This window comes from Arvicanthis niloticus, chromosome 8 (assembly GCF_011762505.2).
Source record: "Arvicanthis niloticus isolate mArvNil1 chromosome 8, mArvNil1.pat.X, whole genome shotgun sequence".
In the NCBI taxonomy this organism is placed as follows: domain Eukaryota; kingdom Metazoa; phylum Chordata; class Mammalia; order Rodentia; family Muridae; genus Arvicanthis; species Arvicanthis niloticus.
The window spans coordinates 65,389,790-65,414,687 of NC_047665.1; the positions used below are offsets into that span (position 1 = coordinate 65,389,790).

The 24,898-nt window shown below is 41.9% G+C and overlaps 1 protein-coding gene across 1 annotated transcript; it reads right to left on the reverse strand.

Annotated features, from left to right (window-relative positions):
• Positions 1-3: 3 nt before the first annotated feature.
• Hacd1 (3-hydroxyacyl-CoA dehydratase 1) lies at positions 4-21,784 on the reverse strand. The gene is given in 8 exon segments (XM_034510327.2): positions 4-217; positions 2,669-2,847; positions 7,327-7,448; positions 11,113-11,201; positions 11,278-11,296; positions 11,467-11,584; positions 21,521-21,706; positions 21,708-21,784. Coding segments are annotated over 8 exon segments (858 nt in total). The 5' UTR covers positions 21,770-21,784; the 3' UTR covers positions 4-134.
• Positions 21,785-24,898: the final 3,114 nt, after the last annotated feature.

Below are 24,898 nucleotides of genomic sequence, written 5' to 3' on the forward strand. Positions count from 1 at the left end.
CCATGTTTTTTTTTCTTATATTTTAAGAAACAATACAATCCATGGTATTTCATGAAGTTGTTTATTCTTATTATGAAAACTTGGACTCAAGTAATCCGGTTTTTCTGAAAAAAGCACCTTGTTTGTTGGGCCATTTAGTCGTCCTTCTCTACGGTCACCTCGCCATGAAGCACCTTTCTTCTTTGACGTAACATATGAAAATAGAGCTGAGGAAACACTTCATTGGAAAAAAAGAAAACAGAGATGAGTCATTGCTTTAAACACTGCTTGAAACCTGTAAGATGAGAGAACCCTGCACTTTATATAGGACTACGATACACTCAACCCATTGGTGCTTATGGAGCAGGGGCTAAAAGAAAAACTGGAGGCCATGTAACACATAAACTACTGGAGGTGTTTCTGTCATACCAAGTTCACATACCTTGATAAATACATTTTCCATATGGACCTAGACAATCAGGTTTATTTTTAGAAGTCGGTAACACAGAAATATATCAGAACCAAGGACAGCAGAACACACTGTCTGCTTTTATCTGTTCTGTTGACTGTATCTGGCTCCGTGAGCACCTGCATGCACACGCATGTGAATGTCCCGACTGCATCCAGCCTTCATCCATACCCACTGAAGAGCTGCACATGCTTTCGGGACAACACACATTAATGATGTGGTTAACTCTTGGATCAGGAAAGATACCGGACCTGGGCCATAGTCCCAGATGTGGTGTCTAAGGGAGAGCCAGAACAGAGTCCTGATCAGACACTCCCTACAGCTGGGTCTAGGAGCTTCTGTCATGTACACACACAGAAATGTGTGCATAGATCATATCAACCAGATATATGGCTATCTGTGCAGCAAATTTAGAGAAAAATTTGAAGCAGTATGAATCAAGATTTTCAATCACATCATAAAGGCTGGTGTCTGAGCAAATGTGTACCCACTATAAACTCCATATGTAAGGCCATCCCAGAATAACCACAGCAGAAGCGTTCAATATCTTTTTCAAGCAACTTTGGCCTCTGTGTGTGTGTGTGTGTGTGTGTGTTTCAAAAATTGTTTTAAAAACTTAGTTCAAACACTACAAGAATGTAGACAGGGTTCAGTTTTTATTTATATACTTCCCATACTGATAAATTCAGTCATATTATATCTACAGGTTAAAACATGCAGAATATGTATATTTAAAGCAAACCAAGGAATTCTGGTGAGTTCTCCCATAAAATCCTGAGTAGTTTAACAGAAGGCACTGCATCCTGGGTACTTTTACAAGTTCACTGAAATTCTCCCACATGGAATGCCCTCATTGGTGAGTGGGAGATAAAACTTCTCAGTATTGAAATTAAGTATTCAAATACTACTTTTAATTCAAAGTAAAACCAGTTGCTGTATCTATTAATAGCAATGAGGATGTGGAAACACGGGTCTCTGACAGACTGATCTGGGGCAAGAGGAACCTCAGTGACCCCAGGGACAATGAGCTAGAAGTTGCTACTGGCAAAGGTCAGACTTCCATCTCCCAGGACACCTGAAAAGCAGGCTAGAAGTTTGAAGCTTCAAATTACACTCTCTAAAGATCTTGGTTTCTATGGACTAACTTCAGAGGTCACAAGCGAGGGGACCACAGGACAGGTCACCCCTGTGACCACAGCAGTCTATATGAGCTCTGATTCTGTTTGAAGCATGATGTCCCCACCTAGAGACTCTTACAAAGCAAGGGGTGTGACACACGGTGTCTGTCCATCTTCCTTAGCTCACCAGCACTGGCTAGGTGGTCAATCAGGCTGTACCTAGTAAAACCTTGTCCTTGTCCTTTACAAGGTCAAGGAGGATGCTTCCTCTGAACTCTGTCTACTTTGGTTTTAGAAAAGCTCTAGGGTTGGAGCTCTCACAGACTGGCCATATCACATGCACATCCCTGAGAAATCAGAGGCCTTTGTCGCCTGGCCATGTTAAGTTCAGGCTCTCTGAAGTTCTCCCTTCTCCTTATACTTCCCATGGACATCCAACCCCTTATTTTATTGAGAAGATGAACAAATCATGTTTTCTTCTTTTATTTGCTGCTAGTGACGTTAGAAAAAAAAAAAAGACTTAAAAATCTATCACTCTTAGCACCTAAAAGAAAAGAAAAAACTCTCATAAACTCATTGAAACTGTTGAAAGATAGTGAGAAGTTAGGGGAAAGGCTCAATTATTCAAAACATTTTTTAAAAAAGCAGCGTTATTTCTTTCAAGAATATGAAACAACACAAATAAGACTAGAGAGTATTTGTATTAAATCTCCAGATATGCCAAATGGGTAGAAGTGATCTCATATCTTCTTGGTAGGATGCCTATGATTGATACACAGAAGGCTAGATGCTTAACAATAGTCCTACTGATGCATGCTTTTGAAATGATTTAGTTTTGTTCTTTTAGCCATACAAAGCATATTTAAATGCTTTAAAGAAAGCAATCGCTTGAATATTAATGTACTTACCTTTTTACATAAGCAGTAAAAAAAAAAAGGAAGAAAAGTAAAAACCAACTTACTTCCCTTCCGTTATTCCAAACGTATAAACATGTATTTGGGAGGAATGATTCTCTTTTCCCCTTTTTAAATTAGTGTAAGTTGCTGTTCCAAATACTTGCATGTTATACATTAAATCAAAGTACTAACAAGCCTATACTTACACGGTATATACGAGGCCATGGTTATGAGAAGAAAATAGTAGTAGTCAAAAGAGACATTGTACTTGTTAGGAAGCCTTACTGAGAACATTCCTGATTTCTTTACGTAAGGCAAGGCAGCGTATATTGTGAGAAGTTCCCCAGCAACTCCAACAGGATATAGGATGATAAAAAAATTGTATCTGGAGAAAGACAAGACACCGATGTTTGTTTCTCTAGAATGATTATTGTATTTTTACAGCACAGCCCTTCCGTTATGACTGTGTTTTAACTTAGAAATCTCTCTCTATGCATTTACCACATCACACACGGGCTGTTGATCTAACCATATGCTTGCTAATTATCACCTCGCTTCTAATAGTAATTCCCATGCTCAGTGACAACAACATAGGAAAAAAAGAGGCGGTTTACTCTACATAGTACTAAAATATCGTTGTAATTTATTTAAAAGTATACGTGCAGATTTCATTTGTTTGCTTTGCGATGTGGGACTGTTGTGTTGGCCAGGCTGGTCTTGGTCTTGACCGATCCTGGTCTCAAATGACCCTCCTGCTTCGACCTCCAAGTCACTGACACCACCAATGGGGACACTGTGACTATACAGCTCTTTTGTTTCATTTTATTATTTTTTTAAAAATAGCTTCTCTGGGGTATATAATCATAATGGCTCCTTTTTCTCCTATAGCTGCTCATTTAATGATGACCACTATGCCTTTAAAAGGCTAATTAGGATCCTAATTTGGTAGTAAGTTTCAAATGACTAAAGCAGGTATTTTAGGTCATTTAGGTATTTTAGGTCAAACTGTGATTACTGATTAAACATACTATTGGAGGAAACTGACAACACAACGTCAGTCACCAGCCACTAGTAATTAGTACATGGTGCACAATCGCCTTCACAACAACAGAATTTTTATAGAAAAATCATCTGTTTCATTTAACCCCCCAGCTGGCATGAATAAACATCTATACAGAAGAATCACGTAATTCAGCTGGGAGAGTGCTTGCCAAGCACACATGGAGCTCCAAGTTAGAGCCCCAGCATTGCATGAAATGGTCATGGTAAAGCATACTTGGAATGCCAGTACTCTGAGATAGAGGCAGGAGGAGCAGAGGTTCAGAATCATCTTCCACTACACAGAGTTCAAGGCCAGCCTGAGACACATAATACACTGTATGTCAGGAGGTGAGTGGTAGGTGGGAGGGAAGTAAAAGACAGAGAGAAAAAGAAAGAGCAACAGAGACAAACAGATGATAGATAGATGATAGATAGATAGACAGACAGACAGACAGACAGACAGACAGACAGATAGATGGATGGATGAGTGGGTGGGTGGGTGGATGAATGGATGACGGACAGACAGACAGACAGACATACAGGCACACAAATGATAGGTCACCTGATTCCCATGTATTACAGTCATATGAAGAGATAAGGTTGGAACTACACAGAAAGAAAGGGAAAGAGCTTCTGCTGTCCCTACATATTCTGGCCTTTCTGGGTTATGCTCCTGTTCTCTTCCCAGACTTGTATAATTGTGTGTATTATTTAAATCAATGTTTTCCAACTTTACCTTTTAAAAATCCTGTAGCCAGTTTTATAATCTCCTTTGAAACAAAATATCTAATCTAACTTATTTTTTAACCTCACGAAGCTCTCCGGTGATTTTTTAAAAAGTAGTATGTTCACTCCCAAGCTGGTAAGATTAGGTGGTGGGTAAAGGTGCTTGCTTCAAAGGCTGACAACCTGTGTTCAATCCCCAGGACACATACAGCAAAGGAGAAAACCCCTTGCATACTTGTCCTGTGACCTGCACTAACTATGGAAAGCCTTACTACCTTGGAGATTCCCAGATGTTACCTAACATTTCTTTGAGGAAATGTACTTCTGAAATTAAAATGGAAATCAGTGTGAACACATAACCCAACATAAAATTATCCAGGAGCACTTTCAACTCGTAAATAAAATCAAGGTAGTCAATGTTGATAGGTCAAACGATAAACAAGAATCCATTTCCAAACTTTATTTGAGAATAATATCTTCCACATTTGAACTTAAACATGAAAATTACTTTAGATTGTTTAATAAAGTTGGAAAATATATTTAAATATGTGAAATTTTCAAGAGTGTTTGGACATGAAACATAATTATGGATGATGATGGCTAGGCATGATGGTGTTCACACCTTTAATCTCAGCATTCAGGAGGCAGGAGAAGGCAGATCTTTGTAAACTCAAGGCCAGCCTGGTCTACATAATACTAAGCTAGCCAGGGCTACAAAATGAGACTCTATCTTTAAAAAATATTATTGATAATTATAATCAAATGATACGTATATTAGCAGATCTATTTCAGTGTTGGAACAGTTCATGTAAAACCTTTTGTTGTTGTAATTGTTAGAATTGGTCTCACATCATGCCAACTTGGCTTTGAACTACATATGTAGTAGAGGCTGACCCTGGACTACTTCCCACCTTCGTTTCCCAAAAGATAGAACTGCTGTGTACACTAGCATACCCAGATACTAAGCCCTTAACACTAATGAAATGACAAATGATTTCAATACAGCAAGTTGAAGCATGACACAGCAGAGTTCTGTACACTTCTAGAAATGTATGACATGCAGATACATTCCAAACAAGAGGACCAAGACACTGAATGCTAATAGGCCTGACCTATGCAAACATGCAGTGTTCACAGTTACCTTCTTCGTGAAGACTTTACAAAATACAGTTCATGAACAGAGACAGTGTGCTGAGTTAGTATGTTTGAAAGAACCAGAGGTTCCAAAGGCTCTTGGAAAACGGAACTGCCATGCCATCTAGCATTAGGCCCAACTGCATGCAAAGCTGCAGACCTCTTCAAAGGCCTAATGCTTAAATGTAAACGTATTTTCATGTAAAATAAGGATAAAATGAACCTAACTTTGCAACCTTCTTATGGCAAACAGTGAATTGAGATACAGTTTTAGAGCACTGTATTGTGTGTAACATTATGAGGTAAAGATGTCTAAAGAGGAACCAAAGAATATTTTAAGTCTAAGAGTCTAAAAATTACAGTCAACAGTGATGCCTTTGCATAATGGAGTTGTGAATAATTTTTAAAGTTTTACTTCCTTCTTATTTATGTATTTATTTATTCTAATTTATTAGAATATTATTAAACATGCATAATACATGAGTTTTTAAAAAAAATGTTAGGCTTTTAATACATGGGGATCTGGAGCAAGTATGAAAAATTAAGCATGTATTAATACAGATGTCAGAAGCTATTTTGTTTTGTTTGTTTTGGGGGGGGGTGTGTTGTTTTGTTTTGTTTTGTTTTTGGTGTTTTGAGACAAGGTTTCTCTGTGTAGCCCTAGCTATCCTGGAGCTCTCTCTGTAGACCAGGCTGACCTGGAACTCAGAGATCCATCTGCCTCTGCCTCCTGAGTGCTGGAATTAAAGGCATGGGCTGCCATCATCTGGCTAGTTGTTTTGTTTTTAGGACAGGTCTCCCTGTGTAGTGATGGCAGGCTTGGGGCTCACCAGTTTGACCAGGATGGCTTTGAATTCACAGAAACCACCCACCTGCTTCCGCCTTCCACGTGCTAGCATGAAAGGCACGCATCAACTTCTGGGCTTAAAAATCAGTTTGTAACCTCAACCTAGAACTGACCTTAATACATGCATGTAATTAAAATGGTATAAAAGAAGGAGGGGGGATAGGATGGGGGTTCTAAGGAGGGGAAATGGGGAAAGGGGATGATATCTGTATTGTAAATAAATAAAAAATCCAATAACAAATCTAAAAAAAAAAAAAGTCAGTTTTTGAAGAACAGAAATGAGAGATATGGTATTGTCTCTAATATTTTGCAGCACTACTTATAATATCAGAAGGCTGGGAAGGAACACTGCTGGCAGCCTCCAAGTACTGGTGTTGAAGTGCTAGGTTGACATGCTCTCCTGCTGACTAGAAAAGGTATGGAAGGGGTCCTGCCTCGGCAGTTAAGAGCACTTGCTCTCTTGAAGAGGGCCAGGGTTTGGTTACAGGCACCCATATCAGGGTGTTTACAAACACCTGCAACTCCAGCTGCAAGGGAATCTGATGCCTCTGGCCCCCAAGGATGCCGACACTCACTCAGATACATATATATGTACAAAATCAAAAATAATAAAAATAAATCTCAGCCTTTAATCCCAGCATTTGGGAGGCAGAGGCAGGTGGATTTCTGAGTTCGAGGTCAGCCTGGTCTACAGAGTGAGTTTTAAGACAGCCCAGGCTATACAGAGAAACCCTGTCTCGAAAAGCCAAAATAAATAAATAAATAAATAAATAAATAAATCTCCACATAATACCTTAAAGCAAACATTTATAATGTAACTCCCAAAATGTATATTGTACTTTCCAAAATAATAAAATAAGTGACCAACTGAGATCACTTACGGATGGATATTACTTAGGAATATGATTTTACATAAAATATATTTTGGTACTACTATGTGCCTATAACCATTGAAATTCAGCTTTTAGTACCTATGTTAAAACACTGCTAGTGACCCAAGCAGTAGCATTCTGGCATCGTGGAGCTGTGACCCAAATGCAATTCTCCCGTGTTAGCTCAGCACACAAGGTCAGCATGCACAGGGCGGGAAGGAACTAGAAGGCAAGACATTGCCACCTGGCCCATTTAATGAAGTACGGCAAGTGGTCGAGGAGACTGAATGTGTAGAAGGAATAGCGAGTGATCTCAGTCACAGTCCAGGAGACCAGAAAAAGCACCACGCTCTCTTCATTCTGGATCTGCAGATTAGAGAAAGCCACAGTCCCGTTCAACCTCCGGCTTTTTGTCCAGTGAGATAAGCAAATTTTTTTTTAGATTGTTTGTCGCCCTTTATTATAATGGAATGCGGGACACAATGAAGTCACCATTACGTAATTGGTTATAGTTGGTTATAGTTGGAAGGCCTGACTACTTACTGATATTTGCTCCCTCATTCCTCAGTCCAGCCAGTAAATGTGATTAATATCCTGGGACAGCAATGTCGCCTTGAAAGCTGAATGGGAACAATCTGCCCTTCCAACTTCCTAGTAGTCATCAAATCATACAAACGCTACTGCGATATTATGGCAGTCTGAATGACAATGGCTCCTATAGGCTCATATATTTAAAGCTTGGATCCCTCTCCCCCAATTGGTGGAACTGTTTGGGAAGGTATACAAGGTATGGCCTTGGTGGGGTAGGCGTGGCCTTGGTGGGGTAGGTGTGGCCTTGGTGGGGTGGGTGTGACCTTGTTAGGGTGGGTGTGGCCTTGTGGTGGGTGTGGCCTTGTTAGGGTAGGTGTGGCCTTGCTGGGGTAGGTGTGGCCTTGTGTGCTGCTGGGGGATGTGCTTTCAAAAGCTCAAGCCAGGCCCAGTCTCTCTCTCTCTCTCTCTCTCTCTCTCTCTCTCTCTCTCTCTCTCTCTCTCTCTCTCTCTTTCTCTGTCTGCTGCCTATGAAGCTCAGTTCTCAGCTATTGCTCCAGCACTATGCCCATCTGCTTGCTGTCATGATGACAATGGACTGGCGCTGTGAAACTCTAAGTAAGCCTCCAATTAAAGGCTTTCTTTTATAAGAGCTGCCTTGGTCATGATGACTCTTCACAGCAATAGAACAGTGACTGAAGATACCAACTCTCTAATCTGGCCATTCTTCTTTGTCCCTAACATTCGGATTTCAGTTCCAGCTTTATCAAGTCACAGTTGGACCATTCTAACTATTTCCTAGTGGTTTTCATTTCTTTATTCTCCTCTCCAACACGAAAGTTTTCTTAAAAATAAAACAAAGCTGATGATGATGATGATGATGATGATGGTGGTGGTGGTGATGGTGATGAAATCAGACTAAGTCATATGATATGAAACTTAGCATTGATCTCTCCTTGCTTAACAGACTAAAAAGGTAAATTCTAACACCTGAATACTATATAAAGGTCCTCCTAGTCTGAGCTCAGTAACCTCCACAACTTCATCTGCAGTTACTTATCTCTCTCCACTCCTCACTGTGGTAATGTTCTAGTTTGTATTATTTCCCGGTTATGCTTAGAACATCTTTACACATGCCGATACCTCTAATTAGAATTAGTTTTTCCCATACAAAACCCTTTCTCATCTCTTAAGACCCAGCTCTGAGATTACCCAGCCCCTGCAAACATTCCTGTTATGGGTTGAATGTGTCAAACATGCCTGGTGGTGGCACTACTTGGGGAGACAATGGAAATTGGCAGAGGGGACATAGCTGAAGGACACAGGTCCCTGGAGAGGTAGAGCTTTGAAGGTTACACCTGATTCCTGATCCCTTATTCTCTCCACCTCCTGTCTCTACTGTGAGCTGAGTAATTTGTACATATTCCTGCTGCCAGGATGCTGTCCCTCCACATGGCCTAGGAGGCAAGGACTATATGCTGAAACCTCTAAAACCATGACCTCAAATGAGTCTCTTCATTGTTAAGTTGTTTGTGTCAAGCACACTGTCACGGTGATTCAGTCTAACACAAGTCCTAAGCCTCTCCAAGGCCTGTTCAGCTCCTAGCTCACCTTCCCATTCTGACACGACTTTCTGGATTAACACTCATCCATCTGAATTGAAAATGTTCTAATACATCAGTCAGTGCTCACTCATCTTACATACACCTTTGTCTCTGGCAGCTCCAGTCACTTCCCAGAAGACACTAAACTCTAGCTATAAAATGTAATGCCTACTGTGCTCTTGTCTTAAAGGCAATCAACTCAGCATTTTCATAACTATGTATTTAGATTCCCTCCATCACAGGCTCAGAGGGTCAGAAACCCTTCTGCTTTGTTGACAGCCACATCCTCAGCATAGTGTCAGGCACAGAGTGGCTGCACAGCCGCTGCGTGACCTGTGTACCCAGCATCCAGCAGAGTGAGAGCTGCAGTTGCCGTATTCGATTTTTGGAAATCCAGGCATTAATACGAGACGTATAGAATACGTTCACTAAATATTGACTGAATTAATTAATTAGTTGTTGATAAATGTCAATGGGAAGCTACTGTCAGAGAAAATCAAATAATAAACTCAAGGGATAGAGCCTCCAGGGTGTGAAAGGGCCAGGAGCCTCCTTTCCCCCTTAGGACCTCCCCGTCCGTAACTTCTCTTTAATGGTTTCCTCTAGGTAGTGTCAGCTACACAACTCTGCCTTCCTTCTTTCTCCTTCTTCAGAGTCTCTGTGGTCCTGGCCAATATTATATTCCTTCACTGTCTAGAGTCATCGTTCTGCTGGTCTGTCAATGTGGTAGACCTGCTTTTAAACTAGAAAGCAACTTTAGAAAACGCTTGGGCAGTGTGTGCGGTGTGTACTCAGTGCTGGCTACAGACAGGTGGTTCAAGTCAGTTGAGCAAAAGATCCCCGTCAAGAAGGCTAACGTGCAGAGGAGTGAGAGGAAACAAGGTCAGAGATCTGTCCCCACACAGACACGAGGCCAGGGAGGCACAGAGGAAATGGAGAGGAGGTTAGGTGTCAGCCCCAAAGCACAGAGGAGACGAGAAAGGAATCTGAGGGATGGAAAGAAAGCCAGAGATCTGTCCTCAAGTGGACAGGAGACTACGGAGGCTGTCAAGAAGGTCAGAAGGGTCAAGCTGAGAAATGTTTCTGACACGGGTTTAAAAGGCCCAACATCCTCAGAGAGACTTGCACAGTGTTTGTTTTGTCTACATCGTTAAAACCACTAATTAGATTCAGTAATTAGGTCTGTCTCCTGTCATGCGTCCATAAATAATGTGTCTATTTTTCCTCTAAGTTCTTCAACCTTAACTTTCAAAATGTATTTTAATTAGCAAATTAAAACTGCATATATTTATGGTACATAACATGCTGTTCTGAAAATATGTACGCATTACAGAATGGCTGACTGAAGCTAATTAACTTACACTTTACCTTGGCATATTTCTCATGTGTTTGGGGTAAACACTTTTAAACCCTACTGTCAACAACTTTCAAGTAGACATTGTCAACATCTGCAGTCACCACGTGCAACAGCTCTCTGAAATGTCCTGTCCGAGATCTAAAAGCTACAACTTTTAATGCAAGTGTTTTCTATCGGTTCAGATGTAAGACTACATTTACATCTGCCTGTTGTTTTAATGCCTGTGCTAAACAACGAGAAGCAAATAACTATTTACACTGACAACTTCGAAGGTTTTTTTTTTTTTTTTTTAATGACTTAGGTTAAGAAGAAATGTAACCTAATAGAAAAGAAAAATTCAGCTGGATGGAAATGTGTTCCCATCCAGAAAACACAGGAGCAGATGCTCTTAACAGAGGATACGGCCTATTCGACACCAAAGCCCACCTTCTCTTTGCGCAATCATTGGGCTTCCCGAAACACTAGAGTGTTAGTACTTTAGGTTTCTAAGAATGAAAAGCTTCCCCGTGGCTCAAGTAGACAACATGTCCGCATCACTTACGGGTTTTATACTGTGAGTAATGAGCCATACCATGAAGATTCTTGAACTCACTTGGACCCCAGTCACAAGCACAGAAGTGGGTACAATTCCTGGAAGAGAAATTGAGTCAATGACTGCCTCACAGGCACTTTAAAACAAAAGTATAAAATTAAAGGAAAAACTCACCAATCAGACAGTGGACTACCTGTAGGGAAATTGAGAAACGACAAGTCAATAACATGAACATTAAATACCCATCGGCAGGGGTAGGAAACAAGCCCATAGGTATTATGTAATTAGCAAATGAGGATTCCCATTGTTCAACTGAAGTATTTCCAAATAAACACCACAGCAGACATACTGAAAAAAACTTACCTCAAGCAAAGCAAATGTTTGGAAAAATTTAAGTGTCTTCTGAATGCTTTTATATAAACCTCTGTGTGTTCCTTTTTCCATATAAAAGCGTACCATAGCAATAGCTAGAACCAACCACCTAGGGAAAATAAAAGCATTTTACAAAGTTCTATCAGAACTAACATTACTGCTACATGCATGCAATTATGGCAGCATTATTTACTATTAGTGGTAACTAAAAGGTAGAAGCAACAGGTATCGGTCGCTGACTGACTGTAGTCAGTCCATGGTACCTAAATTCAAGCCACCCTATTTCACTCATGTTGCGCTCTGCAATAAACCAACAGTGTAGACAGAAATATACCAGTGCTTGACATTCCTATCTATGGGACTCCTTCCTACAGGCCCAGAATATTATTCTGTCTTTAAAAAGAAGGGACTACAGTATATGCTATGACATAGGTGGACCCTGAAGGCAGGTACTGAGGGAAATAAGCCAGTTGCAAAAGGACACATACTCTACTTCATCTACATGAGGTACCAAGGGTTACTGGAATCCTAGGCTTTGAAAGACTGGTGGTTGTCAGGCACTGGGGAAAAGGGCGAGTAGGAGTTAGTGTCTAATGTGTGCAGAATTTTGTTGTCTGTGATGAACTTAGGGATATGAACTGTGATGACAGCCACCCAAATCGTAAATGTACTTAGTGTCTCAGGACTATACCTGTTAATAAAGTTCAAGATGATTCTGACGTGTATATTTACCCTTAAAGACTCACTGAACTTCTTGAAAACATATGCCAAAAACTCTACAGTAATATTTGTTCTTGGTTCGTTATTTTGAAAACAAACAAACAAAAACAGCCCAGAGGAAAAAGAGAGAACAGAAGGCATTCTCTGGAATATACGAGGGGCTGACTACAGACAAGCAGTGGCTGAGATGTGCTTGTTTTCAGCAATTAAACTGACAGATTACAGAAGTAGCTGCGTGTATTTAAAAAAGAATGCGATTATCAAAGAATTTATAATTACATAATGTCACAGTGCCACTTTCCTTATATTTCTGTGATAAAACATTCGGATCCAAAGCAACTTGGAGAGGAAAGGGTTTGTTTCAGCTTACATTTCCGGGTCGCAGACCATCATGGAGGGAAATCTAGGCAGAAACTGAACCAAACACCATGGAGGAACCGATTACTGGTTTGCTTCCTTCCGCAGCTAGCTTTTTTTTTCTTTATACAGCCCAGACCTACTTGCCTAGGGATGGTCCCGCCCACAGGAGGCTCAGCCCTCCCCCATCAATCATCAAGTAAGCTGATGTTCCACAAACAGGCCCACAGGTTGATCTAATCTCTAATCTGGGCAATTCCTCAGTAGATTTTTCCCTCTGCCCAGGTAGCAGGTTAACAATAAGTAAACTAACCAGTACAAGTCTCAAGTTAAAAAGCTATCAAAAAGCTGAAACCATAAGAAAATACAGCTTAAAAGGAGGAGGGGAAATGGGATAGGGCTTTCTAGGGAGGGGAAAGGGGATGGCATCTGAAATGTAAATAAAATATAAAATAAATAAATAAATAAGAAAATACAGCTTATAATTTATGTAGGCACACACAGAAAACTTTAATAAGAATCATTTATTAATCTTCCCTAAACAAAACCAATGGCTGGAATATTGAAGAGATACATACAGATCAAATATGAGCCTGGTTTCAAAGAGTTACTGTTGTTGGAAGCCAGGTCTTACTGTGATGGCCTGGCTGGTCTAGAACTGTGTAGACTAGGCTGACCTCAAAGTCATATAGATCTGCCTACTTCTATCTTCCACATGCTAGGAGTGAGGATACTTGCCAGCACTCCCAACCAAATGTTGGAGTTTTTAAAAAAGAAAAGAACATGTATTGACCCCTTTTCAGCTTACAGATCTATGTTAAGTATGCACTCTCCTCCATGAATTTACACTTGTGGACAGCAGCTCTCTGGTACACTCATCACACACTTGACATAGTTCCTGGTGAGAGCTAACTTCCTGGTTTCCATCTCCACTCCTGTATGCTGAAGCTTAAGAAGGTTGCCTCATCAGTGGCTTTTGAAAGCCTGGACCACTCCATCTACAGACATGAGCATTTACCCTAGGCTTTAAGAGAGGGACGTATCAACGTGTACAGTCAAATCAGCAGTTGTCAACCTGTGGGTTGCAACCCCTTCAGGGATGAAACAACCCTTTCATAGGGGTCACCTAAGACCACTGGGAAATCACGGATCTTTACATTATGATTCAAAACATAGCAAAATTACAGTTATGAAGTAGCAATGAAAAATAATTTTATAGTTGGGGGTCACCAGAACATGAGGAACTGTATTAAAAGGTCACAGCATTGGGAAGGCTGAACCACTGGCTTAAATGCATTCCTTTATAAAGATAGCAGTGACTATACAGCCTTGACAGAACTGAAGGACAGAGTGCAACATGCAGAACCACTCTCCTCTCCCCCTGCTTGGCACAGGGCACACTGGACAGGACAACACAAAGCCAAGCAAATGTCTAACACCATCAGACTTCTGTGATGCAGAAATACTAACAACTACAGCAAAGACAGTAAGTGGATCTTCAGCTCTGTTTCAGACATGGCCACACACCAATTTTGGTCCTTGCAGCAAACTTCTGAAGGATTATTCGTGGGTTTTGTTTTTTTTTCTGATAAAGAAGCAGACACAGAGGGACACACAGCCAAGCCAGCTGAGACCTAGAGCCCCCACTCCTGAGCTCCTGAGCTGAGTGTCTTGGGCTGACTTCAGCCACTATGATCCCAGAATCATCCATGCTTACCTTATATTGCAAAGTCTTAGGGAGAGACTGTGCTCAAACATTTTGATAGTATGATTTTTAAGAGTCTACTCATAATAAAGAGGTTAATTTCCTAAGCCTCCTGCTGAGGACATAGCTCTGTGGTAGACTGCCTGCTTATTGGTAGACTGCCACCGACTACACAGGAAATAGTCGGCTCAATCCTTAACATTGGGGGAAAAAAACTTACAGAATGCCTCTTGGAGTAAGATACTGGGCAAGGTTGGGGATGAGTCTCTAAAGTCCCCAAACCTCTGTCCTATCACATCACAGCTTTATTTGATTCAGCTCATGACCCTGACTTCTGTAAGGGCAATTTCTAGAATCAGTACTGAGCTATTCCTGAAGCACTGGTTTAAAGATGTTCTAAGCAGCTCAAAACGTAATAACTTTATCAACCTTGGTTCTAAGTCCCTAAGGTTCTAATAAGAAAACCAAAAAAGTTAGTGGAGACATACTCATTTTCCATACACCTGGCAGAGACAAGTTAGACTCCTATAAAATCTAATTTGTGAGGCAATTACTAAGTTAACAACAACAACAACAACAAAATCGTCAAAGCATTAAGTGTTCTTCACATTTTAAACAGTATTTCTGTGGTATTTCAAGTTTGGTACTGTCCCATAGGTGGCAGCATTGTACCAGCTACATGCTATACAAGTGAAAACAAACGGAGGCACGGGAGCTGGAAAAGACCAGCAGGGCTTTGACTCCATCTGCGTTTCAGTAAACAAGGCCAAGATGTATATAAACTAATCAGACCTCATTTCCCATGGATACCTTCACCAAGAATGCCCAAAGGTTCTCTAAGGGCCCTACATTTAGCAAACTTTGGGTATCAGTTTAATAATTTTATATATATATATATATATATATATATATATATATATATATATATGTGTGTGTGTGTGTGTGTGTGTGTGTGTGTGTGTGTGTGTTATAGATGATAGATAGATAGATAGATAGATAGATGAATACATAGATACATACATACATACATACATACTTACATACATAAATACATAGAGATATATCATAGCATTGGGAATTGGTTTGAGGGATGTTTGTTTTCTTTTAAATGTGCTAGGAATATCAATTACATGAACTCAAATAGATTCAATTTTCGTCCTTGACAAGCCAGATTCTCAAGCCTAACAAACAAACAAACAAACCCATCAGATTCTCTTAACGCAAAAACAAACAATCAAAAACTGTTTCAAAGGGGTTTCTGCTTGCTTTTTTTCATTCATTCGTCCATTAATTCCTCTTTCAGCAAGTATTACTAAGATAGGGAGGTGCTAAACTAGATGTGAGATAAATGGGACATGATTTATTTTAGCTCAAACTGCACTAACTTAGCAAGTAAAGATAAGAGGACAGTGCTGGGACAAGCAACATATGTCAGAACCTACAAAATGAAGGGGTTTTTTTATGTCACACTGGCTCCAATGTCCTTGACAAGTTTATCTCTTTCTTTTAGCGAACTTCTAGCACTTTTTCTTAAAGATTTCTTCTAGATTTCTAGACACAACACCTGTTCTTTGAAGCACTTGGTTATGTATATTCATAGTTCTTTTGGAAAACTTACATTATGATTTTTACTATAAAACAGCTTCAAACTTACACAAAATTATATACAATGGTAAAGAGATGCCCCCATGTGCCTACCATCCAGCTTCAAGGACTACCATGCTGTGGTCATCTTGTTGCATCAAGGCCTCTACTATTGATACTGCTCTAATTAATTTTAACTAGATCCATGACACTCACTAATGTGGTCCTGAATACTTTATTGTATATCTCTAAAATTACTATCTTTATAATTAAAACTATAATCCTCAGTGCCCTACATAAAAATAACGACTTCTGGCTGTTATAAAACATTGAGGGCTAGCAAGATGGGTGAAAAGGTGTCTACCACTAAACTTGATGACCTGAATTTGGTCCCTGAAACCCACATGGTAGGAGGAGAGAACTGACTCCTGAACTTTGTCCTCTGACTACATAAGCATCAGAGCATGTGCACGGCACGCATACGTGCATGTGCGTGTGTATACACACACACACACACACACACTTTAAACAGGATTCATCTATTCTAATTATTTGGTGTGTCTCTTGAATCTACAGGTCTCCTTCTCCCTCCCCTTCCCTTCATCCCTTTCTTTCAAGTTGTCTGGTGGACACTGGGTGGCTGGGCCTGCGGTATGTGCCACTGTCTTGATCTAACTGGATACTTGAGGTTTTAAGTCATTCACTATGTTCTGCCTCCTACATTTCTATAAATTGGCAGTTAGTTCTAGGGCTCCATCAGACTCTGACAAGGCTACTTTAACAAGTTTTCTGGTGTATTTCTAAAGGACTAAAACATTTCTGGCTGTTCTTTCTTTGTGATGTTAGTCTCTGCTCACTGCCTGAATCTACCATTTCCACCACGGTTGAAAAATGTCACCCTAATTTGGAATTTCTTCTTTGTACCCCCTTGAGATTAACAATTAGGCCTGCAGGAGGGATGCCTCCAATTCATACACCGCTGTACTTGCATATGTAATCCATTTTCAACTCTTAATTGCATTTCCTAGACTAAATTGCTACTTCCTTCTGCAGTCAACACATGAATGCTTTGACTGCCTGCAAATAGGCACCCATGCCCATAAAGAGTTAAATGGAAAGGTTCAGAGACAGCGCAGACTTAGGATTAGGAGTACCTGCTCTCTGAGAGCCACTGATGAAAGAGAGCAGGAACCAGGAGAAGGTATCTGCAAATCACATACCTGGCAAAGGGCTACTTAAAGAATTATTAAAAGCTAATATTAGGAAACCAAACAGCACATCAAAGCAAAATAATTGGCAAGAGATTTAAACAGACATTAAGCCCAAGAAGACATTCAAGCTTACCAACAAGTAAGCCCATGAAAACATATCCAGTATCATTGGTCATGAAAATGAAAATTAAATTCACCCTGAGGATATACAATATACTTACTGGGTGTGGTGGCTAATTTTATGTCCACTTAACACGGGCTAGAGTCATTTAAGAGGTGGGAACCTCAATTAAGAAAATGCTCTCATATGATCAGGCTGTAAACAAATCTATAGAGCATTTTCTTAATTAGTGATTGATGGAGAAGGGGCTGTAATTGATGGGGGAGGGCCCAATCCATTGTAGGTGGGGTCATCAGGGCTGGTGGTCCTGGGATCTGTAAGAAAACAGACTAAGCAAGCCATGAGGAACAAGTATCCAGCACTCCTTCATGGCCCCTGCATCAGCTCCTGCCTCCAGGTTCCTGCCCTGTTTGAGTTCCCGTCCTAACTGTATTCAGCGATGGACAGTGATCATTGGCCATACCAATAGTTGCCAATGACATGCAGGAACTGTCTCATTTATTTTTAATGGTAAGGGAAAATGGCATTACACCTTGGGAGAAGAGCTGAGTGTCTTGAGACATTGGACATGTGGTTACTCTATGACAGAACCACTAAACTTTTAAATCTTTATCCAAGAAAAATGAAAGCAAAAATCCACATGCAGACCTGTGCATGAATGTTAAATATATTACAGTCCCAAACAAGAAATACCCATCAACAGGTAAATGGATAAACCAACTGTGGTATATCCATTCACTCAATCTACCATCCATAGCAAGATATGGCTATTAACATTTTGGGAAATGAAATTTGATTTATTTTTCTATCAAGGTACATTCAGTATAACAGTGAAAAGAAAAAATCTTAAATAGTTTCTCTTTTTTTTCCCCCATGAAGTGTAATTTCAAATTAACCACTAGGGATAGGATACTTCTTCCTGAAGTGTGAGGCACAAATTACTAAGCAGCAACCCTTTTTGGCCAATACACCGACTCCTGCATCTGTTCATCAAACACCTCTGCTAAGAACTTCATAGCTATCATCTCTTTACCCCTGTAATAATCTAGCAAAGCAGTTGTGTTGTTCCAGTTCTACGGATGGGAAAACTAAGGCTCAAAGGTCAAACAATTTATCAACTTTATTGCACTACAGAACCTTTCATCAAAAGTTTCACAGTGTTTAAAAAATAAAATCCACACATCAGCAAGGCACCTGCAGCCTTACAATGGACGGGCTGAGCAGCCGAGCTACCTGTCTATCTGCTTCAGGGCCATTGGTGTTGCCTAACTGATGTCTCCCAGTATCCTGTCTCTATACTAGCACAGGCTATCTTCTCAACCGTGTCTGGTAAACCTGGCTTAGCCTTCAAAGATCTGTTCAAATGCCTTCATCTCCTTCACAAAGATTTCTCTCAGTCTCCCTGTCTTCTCAGTCCTCTGGCTCCTGTTTTGTATTCACTCATCCTATTCCATCTTTATTGCAATTAGTATCTACCTGTAAATGTCCAGGCTGTGCTTCTTCGAGGACGAGCCTGGAATATACATGTCTTACATTCCCCACTTGACCTAAGACAATGCATTAGCCTCTATGGGTTTGTTGGAAAGTAAAGCACAGATGCTCTTTACTCTAGTCAAGAACTTATGAGTAAGCCATATATATATATATATATATATATATATATATATATATATATATTCATAAAAATCCCTCCTTTAAAAGTGCCTGTACTCTGGATTTGCCTAAAGCCACTAATTATTCCACAGGGTCAGGGTAGAAGGACTTTAAAATGTCACTAGGGCCTGACTTAATCCATAATTGTACATTTCTTCCATACAGTCTTATATAACAATATAAAATAGAGTTATGAAAATTAGAATGACATAATTGAATATCAAGTCGAAACAGGATCTTATACAAAAGACATTCATCACCAATGTTCTACAAGATATTCACTCACTCATTCACTCATTCATTCATTCATTCAATAAGTATTTATGACTTCCTAGAGCTTACAATGAAGAATTAGCACAATATATGGTATGGTTGAGTAACAGTAAGTGGGACGGAGAAAAATCAAGGAGTCAGGATGTACTAGTACATCACAGAAGATGTCCAGGCAAAGTCTCCCTAAGGATAGAGATTTGGGCATAAACTTGAAGGGAATCAGATGCTCAAATGATAAGTAAGGAAATATAAAAGCTTATCTATAGGCGGCTCACAGAACTACGTGGATTGCTGCATCTGAGTACTCTGCTTTGATAAGAGTAACAGTGGGCCCTCAGTACAAATGAAAGACATGTTTAGGATAAGCAGTGGCTGGCTGGAAAGGAGGGCAGAGAGGACTGAAGTGTGAAAACACAAAGCATGAGCCCCTCGAGGCAAGGGAGCCTAGAAAACTTCAAACACACTGCTTCAGCCACGAGAATAAGGATGGCATCACGGAAAGAGGGAACAGCTTAGGCAGAGACGGAGAGAGCTGTAAAATGCACCCTGAAAAACAGAGTTGGGGGTTTCAAAATCAAGAACACTGGAAAGGTGAACTGGGGAGTACGTAAAAATGGTCTTCAATGAGGACAGCCCCAAGTCCCTTAAAACGGGAGAAGGTAACCCAGGGAACACCTTAACATTTTCATTCAAGATCTTAAACTGGGATTATGCAGCAAGTTTTCACTTTTGAAACAGTTAACGTGGCAAAAAAAAAAAAAAAAAAAAAAAAAAAAAAGCAGGCTGAACAGGGAAGGGACAGCCAATCAACTAACATAAGGTGGGTAAAAACGTTTACTAACTTGGTGAGACTGTCTCCGAGGAGAGGGGACTCTCTCAGCCCCTGTTGCATTTTAAGGCAACGGAGCACCGTGGGCACTGAACTGTCTGCCAATTGTCGTTTTAAGCCGGCTCGTTTTCTGAACTTTCAAAGGTCTATAATTTGGGGCAGCAAGAAGATGAAGCTGCACAACTCTGGAGTCAGTCTCTGTGGAAATCCATGCCTGACACTTTCTGGTTGTGATTTCCAGCCAGTGACTTAAGGTTTCTCCTGTACCCCCTCACAGAAAACTAAAAATTAGAAGACATAGCCAAAGGAAAACAGCACAGTCCCTGGCACACAGTAACCCTCAATAAATACATATTTATGAACTATATTTGATGTTCAGTATTATATGTTAGATGATCAACAGGAACATTTGTTAAGTAGAAGAATTGCATTTTTCTACACTTGACGTAGCTAACAGGTCAATTCAATTTATAGAAAAGTTCACATGATTTCTATAAACCTCAGAGACTGTTGTAAATACTAAACATTTCTTCGCAACTCTGTAACTTAAAACGTGCGAAGATATTGACAAAGTAACTTTCTAAAGGGAAGATAGCAAAGGACATTTTTATAATGGGTTTAAGCCACCGTAGACCCATAAGTCACTTGACAGCCCTTTGAAGACTGATCTTGTATGATCCTAACTTCCAACTCACACTAAGCCTGGAGGGTTGGGGGCAGAGGAGGTGGGCCGGAGGGTGGAGGAGACGGGAAATCTGGAAAGGGTAAGGCCGGAACAACACTGGACATCTGCCCTGCTCCATGTGTTTCAAACAAAGTCCCAAGTGGGCATTTCTAAGTGTCATGCTTAAAAAGAAACTGTAGGTGAAGAAGAAACAGTAGGTGAAGACACTGTCCAGCGATACACAGCACCAAGAACCACAAGCCCAGGGTCCGTTGTCCACAGCCAGCGGACAGCTCCTGGCTCGGGGAAACAGACCCGGCGGTTTCTTCAACAGCAGGCGGAGGCGGCTGGGCCACAGTCGCCTCCCCCGTGGGTCAGCCCCACATTCCTGCCCGGGTCTATACTTAACCTCCGGCCCGCGCCCCGTGCCGCCGCGCCACACCGTGCACCGTATTAGGCAATGCCCAGCGAGCGGCGGCCGGCCCGCCCCGCCCCGCTCCATTCAACCCCGCTGCGCCCCTCCCCCACCGCGCCGCGCGCCCCCGCCGCGACCACCTAGGGCCCAGCACGCGCGCTCTGGCTCTCTGCGCCGCGGCCACGAGCCCAGAGTGCTCCGATCGCAAGTGGCCGGGCACACGCGCTCCCCCCCCCCCGCCCCTGCTCCAAGTGCGCCAGCGACGCCGGGACCCCCCAATTGGCCGACACTCGCGCTCTCGCTCCATAAGCGCCCCTACGTCCGTCGCGCGCCTCCGCCTCGACCCCTGAGAACTCCCGTGCGCGCTTCCGTTCCACCCCGGTGCGCGCGCCGTCGCCGCGGCTCGACCCCCGGCAGCCCTGCGAGCGCGCGCTCCCCGCGTCCCCGAGCCCCGATCGCGAAGGGACCGCACAAGTGCGTGCGGAGCGTGGAAGGACCTTCGCGCGCACATACCCGGCGGTCATGGCGATATTGTAGAAGGTGAGCCACGCGGTGGCCAGGAAGCCTAGGCGTCTCCGCTTGCCGGTAGCTTCCTTCTCGTCGCTAGCCTCGGAGGCGCCGTTGGTGCCGTCTTCCTCACTGGACGCCATGGTGACCGCGCACGCGGACCCGGAGGAGCAGCGCACAGGAGCGGGAGGGGCCGGCTGAGCGCGCCACTGAAGCGCCGCTGCCCGCGGTCGCCGCCTCGGTCCAGCGCTCCATGTGCGACGCGCGGGGGGTCGGCGCCGCCTGCCCGGACGCCAGCGAGGGGGAGGAGCGCGCCCCCGGCCGCGCGCCCCGCCCCGGCGCCGCCTCTTGGGAGCGCGCGCTCAGGGCCCCAGCCCCGGGGTGGGCCAGCTGGGGTCACGGCTTCTAGGCGGTGTCGCGCTGCGCACTCCCGCGAAAGAGCTGTCCGCGCTGGCTGCGACCTCTTCCTAGAGAGACGCGGGCGACGCGCGCCCTGGCAATGGGTGCCCCGCTGGTGCGCCTTGTCCAGACAGAGCGAGTGCACCTAAGGTAGTGGGGGTTTTGACCCTAGAGCAGGGTCTCCCCACCAAAGACTCGGTCTCCCGAGCTTCTGGAGAAGCAGCTCCGGTCTTGTCCCCTGCCATTACTGGGTCAGATGGGTATCCTGGGCTCTAGAGAATCTGTTTTAAAGTTGTGTGCCAAAGGGGAAAGGACATGGTAACAGGGGTAGGTGTTAGGGTACTTCTAGGAAATCCAGCCATGGTGTTAACAAGTTCCCTGTCCTGCTGGGAAGAAGTGCTCCACTACTCTCCACACTTAATCTCCCATTTTTCTCTCTTCCTTTCAAGAACCATTCTTGTAATAGCTCCCTTTCCTTTTCTCTTTATAGAGTGTAGCTAAGCAAGCAGGCTATCAGTTTACGGGAAATTCAGCCCCCAAATTCCTGACTCCACCAGTCTGGAAATTTAGAAGTTTGTGTATGCCTAAAATTCCGCAAAAGAAAGCAAAATGGTGTACCTGATAAGAGAGGTAGGGTTAAATAAATTATCCATCAAAAGCAGGTACTGACTTGCTACTGTTCGTCACCTTATCAAATACGTGTATTAGTACTTTTCTGGTGATCTTGCTTATAAATAGAGAGGAATTTAGCAAAGGGCACCCGGAAGTGTTACACAGTTCAGCAACGGAATCAGTTACCGTCAGAGGGGACAAATGACTATAGGTTTTGTCCATGTGCTCCCCTAGGTGTGCGTATTATTCTGGATGTGACCCAATTTCAGAAATGTCGGGGGTTGGGGGGTTGGGGGGGGGCGTAAGAAAAACCTTCCAAGTGGAAAGTGCAATAGGGATAAATTTACTATAGCACGTGCTGGCCCTGTACATTAAATCACTGCCATATGACAGGCCTCCAAATCTCAAAATGTTAGGATGTCAGTTCGCTCCAGATGCCAGCAGACTTTATTTGAAAAGCTAAAACCTACAGATCCATGAAAGTGTATAGAAGAACAAGGAGCACGTGCATAGCCTCAATGTGGGGCACTGTAGCCGCAGAGTCCAAATCTACTATAATCTAAAATAATTCAGTGTGGGAATTCTAATCTTTTCAATGAGTGGAACTGGACAACCACATAAAAATGAATCTTACATCACAGACACGTGCTAACTTCAAGGTGAGATCATAGAGTTAAACACAGAACCAAGCGCTGTAAAACTCCTAGAAGAAAGCAGCAGAATCTCTGATGTTAAGGAAAAAAGCAAAGACTTCTTAGGTGCAACTACCATCAAAAACAGGAAGGAAGAAGGGAGGAAGGAAGGAAGGAAGGGAAGAAGGAAGGAAAGAAGACTTAAAAATTGAACATCAAAATGTAAAAATCTATTCCAAATCTATTCATTTTAAAAATGAAAAATAGTCACCATACATTCAAGTAACAAGAATACATGATGAATCTTTATAATTCAATAAGACAGGGGCTGGAGAGAGAGCCCAGCAGTTTAAAGTGCTTGCTGCTCTTCCAGAGGATCCAAATTTGGCGCCCAGCACCCAGGTCTGTGATTTCACAGCCTCCAGTTCCTGGGTATCTAAACCCCTTTCCTGGCCTCCTCGGGCACCTACACACAGAGAGACACACAGCACAGGAGTGAAATAAAGTATTTTTTAATTCAATAAAAGAGTCTGTTTTTGCTCATTTGTTTTTAGCAAATAAGAGAATGTAGACCACAGGGGAATATAGAAATAGCCAGTGTCACATTCAAAGGTGCTTTGCCTCATTAGTTGTTTGAGAAATTTGAATTAAACCCACAGAGAGAAGAACAGCACAATTAAACTGGCTAGCATTTCAAAGGGCTGGCAAGGCTGTGTAGCAATTGGCCTTTTCCACAGGGCTAAAGAGAACATTGCTTTGGAAAACAATTTATCAACTTATTTAAAAGATCAACACATTTAGTTGTCATATGGCCGAGCAATTTCCCCCTTTGTATTTAAGCAAGGCAAACAAAAACATATGCCCACACAATGAATTAGACACAGATATTCCTAACAGTTTAGTCATAGTAGTCCCAGACTAAAAATAACCCGCATGTCCATTAACACATGAGTGAATAGACAAATGGTAGTGCATTCGTTTAGTGCGATATTACTCAGCAGAATAAAGAGATGAGCAGCTGGCCATTCCACAAAAATGAATCTCATAAACGCCATGCTGAGCTAAAGGAGCCAAACATACAACGTATGGTTATATTTTATGAAATTAGAAAGGATAAAAGCTTAACAGTAACAGTGTTACTTAAAGCTAATGATGTGTGGGGAAGAAAGACCAAGACTAAACAGGGGCCCTGTTGGTTGTGATTTCTATTTTCACACCAAGTTAATATATATATATATATATATATATATATATATATATATATATATATATATATAATTTAATATATATTATATATATATACACATTTAATATATTAAATTATTTATAAAGTGTATATTTACAAATTAGTGGTGACAAGAATCCCAATATCATAGCAGAGGTGGGGTTTATTCCATGGTTAATAAATCATCTTTCTGATATCTGTACTCCCCCTGAACACCTATGCTCCTGTGTCATCCCCTTCTCCACATCCTGCATTTTTGTGTTTATAACCCCTGTGTTAAAAAGTAAAAATTATGATTTGATAATAAAATAAAAATAGGAAAAAATCATCTTTCTGCCGGGCAGTGGTAGCACATGCCTTTAATTCCAGCACTTGGGAGGCAGAGGCAGGCGGATTTCTGAGTTCGAGGCCAGCCTGGTCTACAGAGTGAGTTCCAGGACAGCCAGAGCTACACAGAGAAACCCTGTCATGAAAAAACAAAACAAAACTAAACAAAAAAAAAATCATCTTCTTTCC